Source organism: Chionomys nivalis, chromosome 2 (assembly GCF_950005125.1).
Source record: "Chionomys nivalis chromosome 2, mChiNiv1.1, whole genome shotgun sequence".
Taxonomy (NCBI): domain Eukaryota; kingdom Metazoa; phylum Chordata; class Mammalia; order Rodentia; family Cricetidae; genus Chionomys; species Chionomys nivalis.
The window spans coordinates 24,485,704-24,503,347 of NC_080087.1; the positions used below are offsets into that span (position 1 = coordinate 24,485,704).

General features: G+C 42.4%; 2 protein-coding genes across 4 annotated transcripts in view; both read right to left on the reverse strand.

Annotated features, from left to right (window-relative positions):
* Positions 1-17,644, reverse strand: part of Utrn (utrophin) — a 528,929-nt gene that overhangs the window by 423,692 nt on the left and 87,593 nt on the right. The window lies entirely within an intron of this gene.
* The window catches only part of LOC130869542 (60S ribosomal protein L26-like), a 458-nt gene continuing 255 nt past the window's right edge, over positions 17,442-17,644 (reverse strand). Inside the window, exon 1 of the mRNA XM_057761790.1 lies at positions 17,442-17,644. This exon is cut by the window's right edge and continues 255 nt beyond it. Within this exon, the coding sequence (XP_057617773.1) occupies positions 17,442-17,644 (203 nt within the window).

The window sequence follows — 17,644 nt, forward strand, 5'->3', positions numbered from 1 at the left end:
ATCAAATAAGTACATTTCAAAAAAATTATAGGTGCTGGAGAGGTGACTCAGTAGTTAAACCCATAAAATTATAAGTTTAGTCTGTACTAGTGGTTCTCAATCTGCGGTTCTTGACCCCTTTGGTAGTCAAATGACCCTTCCACAGGGGTCGTCTAAGACTGTTAGAAATATGGTATCAGATATTTTCTTTTTTTTGTTTTGTTTTGGTTTTTTTTGGTATTTATTTTATTTATTTATTTATTTATTTATTTATTAAAGATTTCTGCCTCCTCCCCACCACCACCTCCCATTTCCCTCCCCCAATCAAGTCCCCCTCCCTCGTCAGCCCTAAGAACAATCAGGGTTCCCTGCCCTGTGGGAAGTCCAAAGACCATCCACCTCCATCCCGGTCTAGTAAGAGGAGTATCCAAACTGCCTAGGCTCCCACAAAGCCAGTGCGTGCAGTAGGATCAAAACCCATTGCCATTGTTCTTGAGTTCTCAGTAGTCCTCACTGTCCGCTATGTTCAGCGAGTCTGGTTTCACCCCATGCTTTTTCTGCCCCAGGCCAGCTGGCCTTGGTGAGTTCCCGATAGAACATCCCCATTGTCTCAGTGTGTGGGTGCCCCCCTCGCGGTCCTGAGTTCCTTGTTCGTGCTCTCTCTCCTTCTGCTCCTGATTTGGACCTTGAGATTTCGGTCCGGTGCTCCAATGTGGGTCTTTGTATCTGTCTCCTTTCGTGGCCTGATGAAAGTTACTGTACAGGAGGATGCCTATATGTTTTTCTTTGGGTTCACCTTCTTATTTAGCTTCTCTGGGATCACAAATTCTAGGCTCAATGTCCTTTATTTATGGCTAGAAACCAAATATGAGTGAGTACATCCTATGTTCCTCTTTTTGGGTCTGGCTTACCTCACTCAGGATAGTGTTTTCTCTTTCCGTCCATTTGCATGCAAAATTCAAGAAGTCATTGTTTTTTACTGCTGAGTAGTACTCTAATATGTATATATTCCATACTTTCTTCATCCATTCCTCCATTGAAGGGCATCTAGGTTGTTTCCAGGTTCTGGCTATTAAAAACAATGCTGCTATGAACATAGTTGAGCATATATTTTTGTTGTATGATAAGGCATCTCTTGGGTATATTCCCAAGAGTGGTATTGCTGGGTCTAGAGGTAGGTTGATCCCGATTTTCCTGAGGAACCGCCACACTGCTTTCCAAAGTGGTTGCACAAGTTTGCATTCCCACCAGCAATGGATGAGTGTACCCCTTTCTCCACAACCTCTCCAGCAAAGGCTATCATTGGTGTTTTTGATTTTAGCCATTCTGACAGGTGTAAGATGGTATCTTAAAGTTGTCTTGATTTGCATTTCCCTGATCGCTAAGGAAGTTGAGCATGACCTTAAGTGTTTTTTGGCCATTTGAAATTCTTCTGTTGAGAATTCTCTGTTCAGCTCAGTGCCCCATTTTATAATTGGGTTGATTAGCCTTTTACGGTCTAGTTTCTTGAGTTCTTTATACATTTTGGAGATCAGACCTTTGTCAGTTGCAGGGTTGGTGAAGATCTTCTCCCAGTCAGTGGGTTCCCTTTTTGTCTTAGTGACAGTGTCCTTTGCTTTACAGAAGCTTCTCAGTCTCAGGAGGTCCCATTTATTCAATGATGCCCTAAATGTCTGTGCTGCTGGGTATCAGATATTTTCATTATGATCCATAACAGTAGCAAAATTACAGTTATGCAGTACCAACAAAAATAATTTTAAGGCTGGGGTTCACGACAGCATGCGGAACTATATTAAAGGGTTGCAGCATTAGGAAGGTTGAGAATCACTGGTTTATACCCTCACAGGGAATGGCAAATTTGATAACTGTCTTCAGCATGGAATGGCTCTTCCCCGCGCCACCCCACGCCTCTTTAAAGCATCAAAAAGTTCAGATTTGTTTTATAGTTGAAGATTAGAAAGACCTGTTCGCCTGTCAGTGGTGGCGCAAACCTTTAATCCCAGCACTTGGGGAAGCATAGGCAGGTGGATTTCTGTGAGTTCAAGGCCAGTGTGGACTACAAGAGCTAGTTCTAGACCAGGCTCTTAAGCTGCAGAGAAACCCAGTCTCAAAGAAAAAAAAACAAAAAACAAAAAACCAAAGAAACCAGAAAGGCCTGTTCAGGTTGCCTTTTTGAAATATGTGCTCTTATAGGCAGCAATTGCATCAAATTTTCACTCCCATCTTCTTACACTAAAGAAGCCAAATCATTTGTGTCAGTTTTAACAAGAGCAACAAAAGCATTACTCTAGGGCTGGGATTTCCTTCAAAACACTCTCACTGTTAAATCATTTATGCAGGAGCGCAGACCCTCAGTCAGCCATCCAGGCGCACAGCAACATAGCTGTTCAAAGGGCGGAAATGTCCGGTCTCCTTTGCCATTTCCTTCCTGATTAAACGCCAAGGACCCGTGTCCTTCTGCAACACAGGCCGGCGATGGCCAGTGCCTTCTGGGAACACTACAATCTCTTTATTCTCTTCCTTCCTTGACCTCATAGATTGTATCAAATACAATTCAAATAAAATTCACAATAAAAACTTTTCCTTCCTTGAATAAGTGACTCTAACAAAAAGATTTGGATGGATTATCATTCATTGGTTTTAGCACCTTCTGATGGATAAAGGTGAACCAACCACCATGGTGACAGGGCTTGGACAAGGCGGCACACGGCAGGCTGAATTATATAACACAGTCCAGTCTCAAAGGCCAAACAATAGTAACGGCAAGCCCAAAAGGGGCAAGAAATAAACGCAGGAACCGAGTGAAAGCAGACTCTCAGGTTTTACACACTCAGGCCCGCAAAGGTACTTACTATTCACGATAGCAAAGGGATCACACCACCAAGTCCATGAATAGGATTAGCATGACAGGAGCTGTGACGGTCTTGACAAGGAATGTGCTATGACATGTGCTACACGGGATGAACACTTAGGTGCTCACAGCAAGGGACCTACGCCCGTCACATAAACACAGCTGTGCTGTACATCCACAATCAGGGGAGTCACATTTCTAAAGACGAAAAGTGAACGGGTAGTTTCCAGGGGCTGGTAAGAGAGGCCAGTGAGGAGTTGACTGTTCAATGAGTATAGAATTTAAGCCTTGCAATATTAAGAGTCTGGAAGAAACGATGGTAAGGGTTGCACATTGCAATATGAATATATAGACTTAAAAGGGTAAATGTTACAGACATTTCACCAAAATAAAAGGATGGGGGTAAAGGGCCTGCAACAAATATTTTTCATTGCCATTTCAGTGTGATTGGTTTGGCCTGGCTTGGTTTGGTTTCTGTTTTCTGAGACAGAATCCAACTCAGAAGTTCAAGCAAACCTAGAACTCATGATGTGGCTCAGGCTAGCTTCAAACTCACAGTAATCCTCCTACCACAGTCTCTGGGAATGGGAATACCGAGGTAAGTCACCACACCACAATCGGTATGATTCTTTTAAAAGATTTCTGTTCATTATTTTAATAACACATCTTGCTCATGACACACGTGCCCTTTCCTTTGATCTTTCACAAGATTACTCTTGGCTTTTGCCCTCCAGCGAGGTGAATGGTTACAACACCCACCTGCTCTTGCGAGCAGAGATAGCTACCTGGAAGTTCTGGCCAGAGGCAGAGAGAATATGGAGTGGACCCGGGACTACTACATCCCTGTTGACAGTGGGAAGAACTGAGTGACAATGAACATCTTGCTAGTGGCCTTTCTCCTTTTGTCCAAAAAGACAGAAGCAGCCAGGTCCCTAAGCAAGGAGTCAGCCCTGGTTTCCTATCTATGGAGTGAAGTTGATTGCAGAAAAATTAAGTCCTTCTTACATAACCCACAGACATTCTCTTACTTCCTTCTAAACTTGATCATAATGCCACTGACGACAATCCAAAGGAAGACATTCAGGAAGCCTCCTGGAGTGCAAGAAGTGGGAACACTCTCCTTCTCTAAACTGACTAGTAAGAGTGAACTGTAAAGCCCATGTCACGTACCCTTCATACTGATTGAATATCCAAAAGACAAAAATTGAGATAATGAGATGAAATGACTGGCTAGAAATTCAGAGGTTCAACCCACCAATCGTGTCTTCTCATACTAAAACTAACATTTGGTAAGCACGTGCACATGCCCATCTCTGGTGTGTTCACTTCACACATGTTCTTATTTCACCTTGACTATCTTTTAACAAAGAACCTATTTTCCTAACTACTTTAGGAACTGGGATTTTGTTTTGATCCATTTATTTGTGTGCATGGTTGTATGTTTGTATGCTTCTATATGAGTGTGGTCACACATGTATACATGGGTGTGTACGCACCTATACATACATGGAAGCTAGAAGAGAGCTACTTAAGTTACAATCACAGCTGTGCATGGGGGCTGGGATCTTAACTTCAGTCCTCATGATTTCAAAGCAAGTGTTCTTAGCCACTGAGCCATCTCCCCAGGTCCAGGGAATGTGTGCTTCTTCTTAATTTTTTTAGGTTTATTTTAGGCACATAAATGTTTTGTCTGTATGTATGTGCACCACGTGCAAGCCTCGAGCCAAGGAAGTCAGAAAAAGCCATTGGATCCCTTGGGGCTGGAGTTACAGATGACTGTCAGCCACTACGTGGGTGTTGGGAACTGAACGCAGGTCCTCTGCAGAGCTGCGTCATTTCTCCAGCTGCACAAACTCTGTGTTGATAGCCTGCAGGCATGTCCACTTTGGGGCCACACTCAAAACTGAAAACTATTTATAACATGGCGAGAAGTTTTTTTTTTTCTTTTTTGGTGTATGAGTGTGTGTGTGTGTGTGTGTGTGTGTGTGTGTGTGTGTGTGTACTTCTCAGGCATGAACTTCGTAGATGACAAATGTCAAATGTCACCATGTCAAAAGCTGAACAAAGCTGCATGCTTTAAACCTATCTGCTCTGATTTTCCTCCCATGTACAAGGGAAAGAAAAGGGTATCCCCTCCCCAACAATGGCTGAGAACAAGTGCTAATCTATTCTGCATACGCATTAGGGTTAACTATAATAAAATCTGTCACCTACTGCTGAAGGACAAGGTACCGCAGATTCCCAAATGCAGTGAACATCAGTTTTCCATGAAGAATTCTCTTCAAATAAAAGTCCAGGCTTAAGCTAGGTGGGAAGCAGTCAAGCAGATATGTGGGAATCTGGTCACTGAGAAGGCCAACCACTGTGTTCTCAAGGCCCCATGAGCTGCCACCGTGTTGCCCCAAGTGATGAGAGAGCACTTGGGCTCCTAGGCCAAACGGCAGGACAGCCTTCATCCTGCACGAGGCTCCCACACCTACAGCTACCCACCTGCTCTGCCCTCACTAGGACAAGAGAACATGGACACAGTTCTAGGGAAACCGCAGCGCCCATCACTTCTTCTGTCTGGGTGCACTTAAGCAAGCTGTCCTGAGAAGTCACGGAGCTGCTAACGTATGAAACAGCAACGCTAACGGACGCATCAGCTGGCTGAGCAATTCAGTCCAGAGCCAAACTTCATGCTGCAGATTTCCTCAATCAAATTTAAAGATTAGTATTATCATTTCATTTGGATTTGCAAAACTATCTGAAAATGTATTACACAGCTAGCCATATTTATGAGGATTTACCCAAACAAAATGAAAATGCAAACTGTTTTCTCTCCCCTGTAAGAAGAAATCAATATTAATGCATTTGCATAGCTTTCCGGACATTTTTGCCTATTTTTTTTTAACAAAAATGAAGATAGATAGTAAATATAGCATTTATTTCAAAATACATTATGAACAAGCTTTCCGTTATAGATATGTTCTTTAATAATTTCATTTTAAAGCGCCATTCGTATTTTGTCGCCTGGAAATTAATGTATTTACCAGTACTCTCACTAGCTATTTCTCGTGTGTGTGTGAGGGTGTGTAGCCTTGTGTTTTGGGATTTTGTTTTATTTTTGAGATGGGGTCTTTCTCTGTAGCCCAGGTTACACTGGAATTGGCTATGTAGTCCAGGGTGGCCTCAAACTCATGGGCATTCCTTCCTTAGTTCTGAGATGACAGGCATGAGACAGCCAAACACTGGGAATTCACACACAGATTCTGTGGAAGTGAAAACCCACTTTAGAGAGAAGAAGCCCATGACCCGGACTATTATACACTCTAAATGTTTCTCTCAATTATTTAATTTTATGATCATCTTTATAATAAATATATATTTATTATACATTTTTGGACATACGTGTTCATTTATTGATTCATCGAAAAACAAAATTTGTGTTGTTATTGTTGGCTGAAACAAGGCTTCACGCTGCATCCCAGGATGGACTGGAACTCACAGTCCCCCTACTTCCAGGTCTCATCCACTGACTAAAGTCGTTCATCACCACACCTTTACAACAAATTTCTTAAAACGACAGCCAAACAGACACATAGTAGGCTTCTACACAGTCAACAACAGCTTCCTGCCTGAGAAATAACCCTCTTGTCTTTCTAGATTCGGCTTCCTCTTCCAAAATCCTGTCGTTATGGGCTTCTCCCTCATGTGGTTTCTCACTTGCACAGAATCTGTGTGTGAACTGCCAGTGTTCCACTCTCTACTCAAACCTCTGTTTATAAATTATGAAATCACATGTGGTGGCTCTAAGGTATGTCCACAGGTGGCTGGTGGTCAGTATGCGGGCAGTGAGCTTCATTCCTCACGTCTGGGTGGGGGTGGACTAGGTGACTCACTTTTGACAAAGACAATATGGCAGCTGTGGGGACAGTGTGGGGCTTGCCAAAGACACCTGCAGGTTTCTATTTGTGCTTGCTCTAGAAGAAGCCAGCAACCACATTGTGAAGACTCAAAAAGATAGAAATGGCAAAACCGTGGCCTCTCAAATTTACAAGAACCTGTAACCAGACCCTTCTTGAAGAAGCCTTGTACACAACCAATCTTGGGAGCAGATGTTCCAAACTCGGTAGAGTCTTGGGATGATATCAACCCTGGCCAACAAGCTGCATGCAGCCTCCTGAGTTACTGGGACAGAATGACCTGCATATGCCACTGTCTAAGTCCAGAACAGAAACCTGCATGACATCACAGATATTTGTGAAGATTTTTTTGTTGTATTTTTTTAAATATTTTATTTTTATTTTACATATAAAGATATTTTGCCTGCATGCATGTTTGTGTATCATGGGTATGCAGTACCCATGCATGCCAGGAGAGGGCATAGATCCCCTGGAACTGGAGTTAAGAACAGTTGTGAAGCACCATGTGGATGTTGGAAATCAAGCCTGGGTCCTCTGGAAGAGCAGACAGTGTTCTTATTCACTGAGCCATCTCTCTAGACTCACACATTTGATTTAAGTTGATAAATCCAGAAGTAAATTGTCTAGCTGTAATAGAATATTAATACAGAATTGCTCATTAATTTTAAGATAAGTTGTTTTGCAGCCCAAGAATTTGTTAGGCTGAGAAAAATGGTACCAAGGTAGGGTGCTTTGTGATGATGGCTACTTTGAATTAGAAAAGAACCCAAGCCTACCCAGCCTTGCCTTGGCCTATGGTATTTCACCTGCTTTCTCCCCTAAAGCTCTGGAACTTTGCCTGCATTCTCTTTATGAGACAGAAACAGTTTCTGAATTTAACAGTCGTGAAACCTCTCTGTAGACGTCCATCAGCTGGAGCTGACTCCTACCACAGGCCAGGAAGCTGAAGGCCAAGTCCATGTCCACCTTCTAGAGATTTTAGGACACCCTGTCCCCTGTTTGACTGGAAGTTGCTGAGCCACCTCTACACAGGAAGACAGTGAGTCCCCACCACTATTCCTCTTAGTAGTTCCTGGACGCTCGGGGCTCCCTTCCCATCTTAAATTTTGCTGTCACATGCATGTGTAGATAATGTATTTGTGCATGTGTCCTGTTGATCTGTCTGCTATCGCTTTATTTTATACAAATTAAAGTCTTTAGAGAGTCGAAGGTAAATTCCTTTATCCCTACAGACCAAGCAGCTTCCTTGCATTGCCAGTGAAATAGAGCATGGACTGTAGCAACATTAACAAAACGGGCGTTATCTCAGATCCACCTTTCTACCTTCACTTGTTCAGTTCTTCATGCCTGGACCTGGATTCTGGACAGGGCTTCCGTCTAATATCACAATCTAATCTCCCTAGCCCTGAGCACAGTAAGTCAATGCACATCTCCTCTTTCACCCCCTATAAGGCTTAGTTTGGGCTGGAGAGATGGCTCAGCCGTTAAAGGCTAGGCTCACAACCAAAAATATAAGGCTTAGTTTTAATTGTCAGCTTGACACAATCTAGGATCACCTGGAAAGACAGGATCAGTGCGAGGCTGTGAAGCTCAGTCAGCCTATGGGCTTGTCTGTAGGGGATTATCTTGATTATATTAACTGATATCAGAGGGTCCACCGTGGGTGGCATCATTCCCTAGTCTGTAACCTTGAACTGTATAAAAGCACACAAGGTAAGCTGAGTGTAAACATACTTTAATTCTGTCCTCTGTGTTCTGGCTTTCACGGGCTGGGGTGGGGGAGGACGCTCATCTTATCACAGCAATAGGGGACAAAACTAAGACATCCATTGTCCCAAGCTACTGCTGTTTCTCACTCCCATCCTAAAGCCAACAACCTTCTATTACTGTTTCCTAAAGTCTACTCTTGTTCCTCTGGGCTTTCTAACGAGCGACTGGCTGGACAGTGAAATTTACAACAAGGAAATTAACACAATTTACAAGGCTATGTATGCATCGATTGAGCCCTTCCTCTCTGTGTCTGCCACCCAGAGGGACTGAGTCTTTTCTGTCCCAGAGATCTTGTCCCATTGCTCTGCCTCCTGCACTAGTCTTCACCCCTTGCTTATCTTCTCTGGATATTTTGTTTTGTTTTGTTTTTGCTTTTGTTTTCTTTATGTTTTGTTTTGTTTTTCGAGACAGGGTTTCTCCGTAGCTTTTTTGGTTCCTGTCCTGGAACTAACTCTTGTAGACCAGGCTGGTCTCAAACTCATAGAGATCCGCCTGCCTCTGCCTCCCAAGTGCTGGGATTAAAGGCGTGCGCCACCAATGCCCGGCTTTCTCTGGACATTTTAATCAAGATTTCAGATGTCATTCAAAGGCCTTTCCTCAAAGCCGATTCTAGACTCCATCCTGTTCTTGTTTCTCTTGTACTCTGATACTTACCTTGAGTTGATAACATTGATTAAAATGAGTCTATGAGGCCAAGAAATGTCCAGTTTGAACACCTTAATACTGGTAATTCCTGATAGAGTTTGTCAATCAAAACTTATGAAAGGAGCTTTTCTGGTGCGCTCAGTAAGTGTAAATGAACTACATTTACCAAAATTTCATCTCAATTGCTAATATGTACGCTTCAATAAAAAGAGCATGAATCCATTATCCATATTACCTTTTCATACTTGTTCAAATATTTTAAGCCATCAACATCAAGATGACCTGCTGACTTTCTTTCTCGTTCCATCTATTTGATCCTTTTTCATTATTTACGAAGATAAACATCTGACTCCTAGCAACATTCAAAGCAAGAAAATCAGGTATAAAAATAGTCCCTAATGGCAGGCCAGAAAAGCAGTTCGAAAGCCCATTAGAAAAGGACATCGACCCCTGATTGATCTAAATAAGAACATTTTATTCCAGCTTTCAGAGTTTTGATGAATCATCATTTGCCATTCCAAAGCCCGGTGTTTATAAACGCAGGGAGGATCCTGATTCAGGGCAAGATTATTCTGTGATGAAGAAATCGGAGACCGGTTAGTGGGAGAATCAAGAAATACTAATAAGGGCAAGCCAAAACACAGCACCAGGCAGTGCTGCCCCATCTCCCCAGCTTCCAGGAACAATCATGCCTGCCTGTAAACCAGAGATGACTGGCTTTGGGGATAGATGCTGTGGGTCATGGGGCCACACACAGGCAGTAGCCCCACAAGTACCAGAGAAACAGAACTACCCAGAAGAGAAACTGTGCATAGATCCCACCATGGAAAGTCGCAGAAACCACCCACACTTTCATCTTCCCAGACCACAGACACCAAGATCCAAGAGCTTCAAGCATACCACCTCAGCTTAAGTTATATATATGTACATGTGTGTGCGTGTGTGTGCCTATGTGTGTGTGCATGTGTGTGTGTCCTTAAGTTTATAAGCCAAGTTCACTTTTACTTTGGTAAATTCCTCAGAAGAATAAATTTCTTTGTTTATTATTTGGGATTTTTGAGACAGGGTCTCCCCAAGCCCAGAGTGGCTCAAGTTTGTGATGCGGCTGATGGCCACGAACTCCCGATTTTCCTGCTTTCATCTCCCCAGTCCTGCTACCACTCCAGTGTGGAACCAGACACAGCTAAAAGTGAAACCTTGGTAAAAAGAATTGAAGCACAGCAATTTACAGCAGCAATCTGCACATCAACTTCCCATGTCTGCATCACCAGTGTCTCACTGAAACCTCTTAATTCTGAATGCTACAAAGAAAACAAATGCTATGTTTTGGATACAATCATCATTGTCAAAACATTCAAGGCAGAGTGACACTGGATATCAAAACAATAATTATTTGTAAGTCACATATAAGTAAACCCAATTTGGATATTAATTTCCCTATTAAAGCTTCTCTAACCCCCCCAAAAACTACAGCCAACTAACCTGGAGAAAGCATGATATCAAACTGTCAGGCCAAAGGTGGCAATTTTGAGAGATTACCTGTGTGCTGACCAGAAGAGAGGTACCCCAGGCGGCCACCAGACACAGAGGAAGAGCAAGGAAACATGGCATCTTGTTTCAGGTCCTTGCTGTCTCCCCCTTCCCCCAGCAAATCACACCCAAGCATCACCTGACAGGGACAGCCTGACCCAGCCACTGGATGGTTCCCTACTGAGACACACAGATTCCTACCTAGTCACAGCTCTACCAAAGATCAAAGGGAAATAGGAAGAATCATTGGTCAGGCAAAGCAATGGATTGTACAAATCCACAGAAATTAAAGATAAGCAAGGTCACATACCCAAACAAGCCCTCAGAGAGGTCACCCTGATGCCCAGTTACCAGGAAACTGTGATGGAATCTTGGTACTGTTATAATGAAGCTAGAATGCCCTTTAAGCCTAAGGAAGGAAACCCCCAAGTGGAGGTTATGACCACAATTAATTTGAATCTACAGAACAATGAAGTACATTTCCCCACATATTTACCGACAATGATTTATTAACACTACACTTTATATGTGCAAAGACATTTCTTAATACTTAAAATCATGAAATGCCCCCCAAGTCACATCTGTTAATAGTTCAGACAGAACCACAGGGTTCAAAACACATCAACACTTTTAGCAAATAGTACAGCCACGAACGTAGACAACCAAGACTTGATGTCTGACCTGTATTTTATGGAGGAGACCTCAGGTGTGATGATTAGTACACCACACTGCTCCAAGCCTCACACTAGAACCCTTTTCCCAAAGGGAAAGCTCCTTGTTCAACTGAAAACGTAATTTCCATGAAGACGGATAAATCCATGAACTGTCCCAACCTTGTTTTGTTTTTATTTTCCTTCTTCTCCATCGCAAGCGTCAAGTGTCCCATCTGATCAGTCAAATCCAAGAGAGCAAAAGGAGAAAAATCTATAAATGGCATATGACCAGCCAAGAAGTACTTTCTCTTATAGTAAGAAGATGCAGGGTGAGCAAGTGGGTGGGGGAGGGGGGGAGCATCAACCCAGGATAATTCAGCAGCATTCCGTCTCAGGACTCACTCATAAAGGCAGACCTGGAAAATGCTCAAAAGCGTTAAATTGCTCGTATTTGTGTAATTTGAAAAAAAAAACAGCAAATGGCAGCCACAGAAACACATTAGAAGCTATTATCTTTTTAAGACACAAATGACAGGCGTTGAAGTGGAATCAGCTAATGGATACGGTGCTTAGCATGGCCATGGTACCACTTCCTGTTTCGACCAAGAAAAAATTCACATGCTGCAAATCCATCCATCTAAAAGGCACAGTTCAGTAGGTTTCTGTGCATTCACAAAGTTGTGCAATAATTACCACTCGTGTCAGACATGTTTCATTATCCCTCAAGCAAACCGTGTACCCATGAGCTTCTATCCCCTAGGGCCACCACCCACTAATCTCCTTTCTGTTCCTGTGGACTTACCTACTACAGACATCTCATCCATTAGAATTAGATGATGCACGGCCAGTTCAGGAAGAAGTTCTCAAGAACCATGCATGTCAGAGCTCTCATCAGGGCTTCCTTTCTTATTGTGACCGAACTATATCCCATAATTTATTGATTCATTTATCAGTCAGTGGGCTAATTTTACTTGATTCTCTGCTGGTCATGGTGGGGAGTTGTTTTGGGCATCTATGTATAAGTTTCTCAGTGACTTAAGATTTCTTCTCCTTTAGGTGTATAACTGAGAGGGAAATCACGGGGTTATAAGGTAACTCAACACCTCATTCTCCAAGGAAGGGGAGCAAAACTAGAGCATCCTGCATTTTCACCAGCAGGGTAAGCTTACCCCTTATCTTCAGCCTTGTCTACTCTTGCTCGCTGCCATTTCTGTTTGCTTTTTAAATCATATCCATCCGAGTAGGTACAAACTGTAATCACTGTGGTTTTGATTTGAATTTCCCTAATGGTACTGATCATCTTTTCAAGGGCTAACTGGCTAGTTGCGTATCTTCCTTAGAGAACAGCTATTCCCTTGTCCACTTTCCAACTGTGATGCATTCTGGCTGTTGATGTCTAACAGTTCTTTACATATTGCATTCTAGACTCTAATCAGATGCGATGTGCAAATGTGTGTCACCTATGCAATGTCTTGTCACTCGTATTATGTTCTTTTAATCCTCAAAACGACTGAGAGGTACCCATTGGGCAGCCTTCCTGTCACAGATGCAGAGACAGAGGCAATGATCCATCTACGAGGAGTGTAGCATACACCTCAGTCCAGGCACTCTGCCACCATCATGAATGGAATACACGGTTGGTCCTCCCTAACCAAAGATTCCACATATACAGATTCAACCAGCTATAGGCCAACACCTTCATTAGAAAAACTTGCATCTGATGGAGGAAGGTCATTGGTTAATAAAGAAACTGCCTTGGCCCCTTTAATAGGACAGAAAATTAGGTAGGCGGAGTAGACAGAACAGAATGCTGGGAGAAAGAAGCCAAGTCAGGCAGTTGCCATGATTCTCCCACTCCAGACAGACGAAGGTTAAGATCTTTCCTGGTAAGCCAGCTCGTGGTGCTACACAGATCATTAGGAATGGGTTAGATCAATATGTAAGAGTTAGCCAATAAGAGGCTGGAACTAATGGGCCAAGCAGTATTTAAAAGAATACAGTTTCCGTGTAAGTATTTCGGGTAAAGCCATGTGGGCGGCTGGGTGCCGGGACGCAGCCCCGCCGCTCCTATTACAACATGCATCTGGACTGAATGTGTACAAACACCCGTCCTTATCCTTATCCCCTCAACAGCTATCTGCATAGCATTTACATTTGTGCTGGATATTACAGTTGATGTCCCGGAGGCTTAAAGGACACAAGAGGTTATAGGCAGATACCACACAGCTTCACATAGGCAATGTCAAGAGCCACTGAAGAGGAAGGTGGCGGGGTCGGGAGCAACCCTCTATGAATTCCAGACACTGACGACTACAAAACTGTCCTAGCCATTGTGCTTCTTAGATGCCGTGGCGACAGCATTAAAGAAATAAGCAGGATTCAAAAGCCCTTACTTAGAAAGAAACATTATCACTGAAGCTGTGCCTAGAAACACCAGTTTCTCTCAGTCCTTTTTCACTTGAGAAGGAAGAGATTAAAACAAAGTGCATCTGGCCTTAAAAGGCAAACTTGGCCTCAACACAGCCTCTGTTCTCTTCAATTGTAGGAAACTTTCTTTTTTGCAGAGTTATGCTGTTGAAACAAAAGAACTCAGAATACAAGTGGTATTTTTGCTGAGATTCAAACATTGCAAACAGTCACAGTGGGTGTTCTGGGAGGTGGAGGCTGATTTCTTAATCAACAACCAACTCCCTCCCCCCCCCACCCTGCTGTCTTTTTAAAATGTGTGCCTCCTCCAGCCCCGCCCAGGCTCTCACTGGGATGAGAACAAAAAGACCTCAGCAGCCCAGGGGTCAGGCTGACCACTTGTTCCTTCTCATTCCAGCCATCAGCTAGGCTGAAAGGAAAAGGCCATCTACAAGCCCTTTCAGTATGACGGAATAATTATGTTCATGCTACACAAAGCATAAAGTAATTAAGATTACATACATACTTGAAATGTGTATACATACGTATTTGATGGAGACATACACATTTGAAATGTCACATTTGTACTTCATTTATATGTACAATATGGTGCTCCTTAGCAGAAAAAAAAATAAATTATTTAAATTTATTTCTAAATATCTTTAAAATATGAGGTAGGTGTAGTGACTGTGCTTTTTATAATCCTAGCAAGTGAAGGCAGAGGCAGGAGGATTTGGAGTGTAGTGAGTGGTGGTGGGACAAGCCCATAATCCCAGAAGTCAGAAAGAAGAGGTAAGATGATCAGCAGGACACTCTCTACCACACAGTAAGTTAGAAGCATTGAGCTACTGGAGACCTTACCTAAGGGGGAGAGGGGGTCGGCAATATGAACACACACTTTGATAGCAATGTTACAAACACACACAAGGCACCCTATAGCCACTAGGTCCTCGAAACTCACACTTTATAGAAAGCCAAATAGGAACCTAAAGAATAAAATAAGCCAAATAGCAGTCCACAAGGCAAACATGGAGGTACCTTTCAAAATCAGAAAAGCAGTTCCTGGAGTTTTCCAGGTCCTGCTCAGTGATTCCTGAGCTGAAACCAAAGCGATTTTATCTTTTGTTAAATGTGGGACTTAATGTTGATGCTTCCTTTTCCTTAAAACACAATAGAAATTAATTTTCTAAGTCAAGAAAAGAAGTCAGTCCTATAAAAAGCCCACCTTAACCACAGAGAATAAGTTATTGAGGCTTTTTACTTTTTTTAAAAGTTTATTTGTATTAAATATCAGTTTCATCTGGAGTGCAGTGTTCTTTGAGACAATGACTTCTTCTGTTGCAAGGCAGAATTCTCCTTTAGTTAAATATTATAAAAGATTTTTAAAATCTGGGGCTACAGAGATGGTTTAGTCAGGAAAAACATAAGTTCAAATCTCCAGAACAGAAATAAAATCCAGTAGGACAGCAAGCATTAGTAACCTCAGCACTGGGAAGATGAACACAGCCACAGCGCTCACAGGCTGGCTGAGCTAGCCCAGTAGAGAACTCTGGGTTCAGTGAGGGACTCTTCCACAAAGAAATAAGAGAGCCTGTGGTGGTGGTGGTGGTAGTAGTGGTAGCAGTGGCGACAGCGGCACAGGCCTTTAATCCAAGCACTGGGAGGCAGAGGCAGAAGGATCTCTGTGAGTTCAAGGCTAGCCTTGTCTACAGAGCTAGTTCAAAGACAGCTAGGGCTGCTACACAGAGAAACCCTGTCGAGGAGGAAGAGGAGGAGGAGGACGAGGAGGAGGAGGAGGAGGAGGAGGAGGAGGAGGAGGAGGAAGAAGAAGAAGAAGAAGAAGAAGAAGAAGAAGAAGAAGAAGAAGAAGAAGAAGAAGAAGAAGAAGAAGAAGAAGAAGAAGAAGAAGAAGAAGAATCTAAGGTAAGAGCAACAGAGGAAGGCATTGAAGTTGAAGTTGGCCTCTGGCATTCACATGGATGTGCCCCTGTACCAGCACATATAGATATATACATGCACACATACAGACATGCACAGAAAATTAATTAAAAGATAATTTTTTTTAAAAAAGCTAAAGGAACAAATACCTAAGATTGGGTTTATTAACGGTCCATGTGGTGATTCACAACAGTCTATAGAGTGCTCTTTGTAAGAAATTAAAACAAAAGGAGGACAGTTTATAGGACTCCAATTCTTATACAATGAAAGACAATCACTAATTAACACAAATTCCTTTTTATTTGGGACCTTTACATTTTTAGTCTCTTCGTCCTAGCTCTCACCCAACAAATAATAATTTTCTTAAAGAAAATTTTCTTCTTGGAAAAAAAAAGCTGGGAAAATTTATCCATAGGAAAACAAAAGAATTAGGTACGATCTAAGCACTTTTTTGTGTTGCCAGGACACCTTTCTGTCTATGGGAAAATATACCGGCAGAAACCTGAGTTTTCCAGAAATATATGTTTTCTGGAAAAGTATTCTAAATATTAGTATTCTAAGTTTTATAGTAAAGTACTCTAAACTAGTTCACCTCTTTAGTAAGTGCATTGTCTATAATGCTAGGGGAAGGCAAAAAAAATGTTTTATCCAGAGAATTTAATTCATATCTATAAACTAATAAAAATAAGTGGCAGGCTTACGTGGCGATTACTCCTGTCTCAGAGATATATTCAAAACAGATCTCTGTTCACAGATGATCTCATCTTAAGCATATCAGTTAAAATCTCCTGTGACATCACTTGTAGGTTTTCCCAGAGTTTCCACAGTAATCATAAACCATACTGTTTTATTTTATTTTGGTTTTGATTGGCAGGGAGGGTTTGGTTTTGTTTTCAGAAAGACTCACTATATGGCTCTGGTGAGCCACATACTCAGTATGTAGTCCAAGCTGATCTCAAAAATTCAGCAGTCCCCTGCCTCTGCCTTCCAATCACAGGCATGCACCCACCATCCCATTTATAGACACCATTTTTTTTTTAATATTCCTGTGGCAATTAAACTGTCTGAGTAGTTAGGTCAGAAGAAAACTGCAACACACATAACATATGTACCTGCAGTCATAATAAAAAAAAATAATTTACTGAATGTGTGAGGCTGGAGCGATGGCTCAGCAGGTAAGAGCACTTGTTGCTCTTTCCAGAGGACCTGGGTTCAGTTCCCAGCACCCACATGGCAGCTCACAACCATTTGTAACTCCAGGTCCAGAGGATCCAATGACTTATTCTGGCCCCTGCAGGCACTGAATATATATGGTACACATGCATCCACTTGGGCCAAACATTCACACATATAAAAATAAATCTTCCAAAAAAAAAAAAAAAAAAAAAAAAGCTGGTGGCGCACGCCTTTAATCCCAGCACTCGGGAGGCAGAGGCAGGTGGATCTCTGTGAGTTCGAGACCACCCTGGTCTACAAGAGCTAGTTCCAGGACAGGCTCCAAAACCACAGAGAAACCCTGTCTCGAAAAACCAAAAAAAAAAAAAAAAAAACCTTAAAAAATTTTATAAATTCTTTCCAGAAGCCAAATTCCCATCAAGTCCACAGATAATATTTTTCAAGGCCTTGTTATCTAACCTCTGAACTTCCCCTAAAATTGGGATCATTTATGTTCCACTGTTTGGCTGGTCTCTCTTGTTTTCTTCCCACTCTTTTTTTTTTTTTTTTTGCTCAAGCAATCTTTAATGAAAACTGTATGAGACGCCCCTACTCCTGCATCTTCTCAATCGTTTCTTCCTTGTATTTGCACTTCTCCTTTCCTACTTGCCGAGACTTGGCTTTCCTTTCCAGGATCTTCTTTCGGTCTTTGTCCAGCTTTAGCAGGGCGATCACCACCTTGCTGGGGTGGATGCCCACGTGGACAGTTGTGCCATTAGCCATTTCTCGCTGCACCCGTTCAATGTAGATGA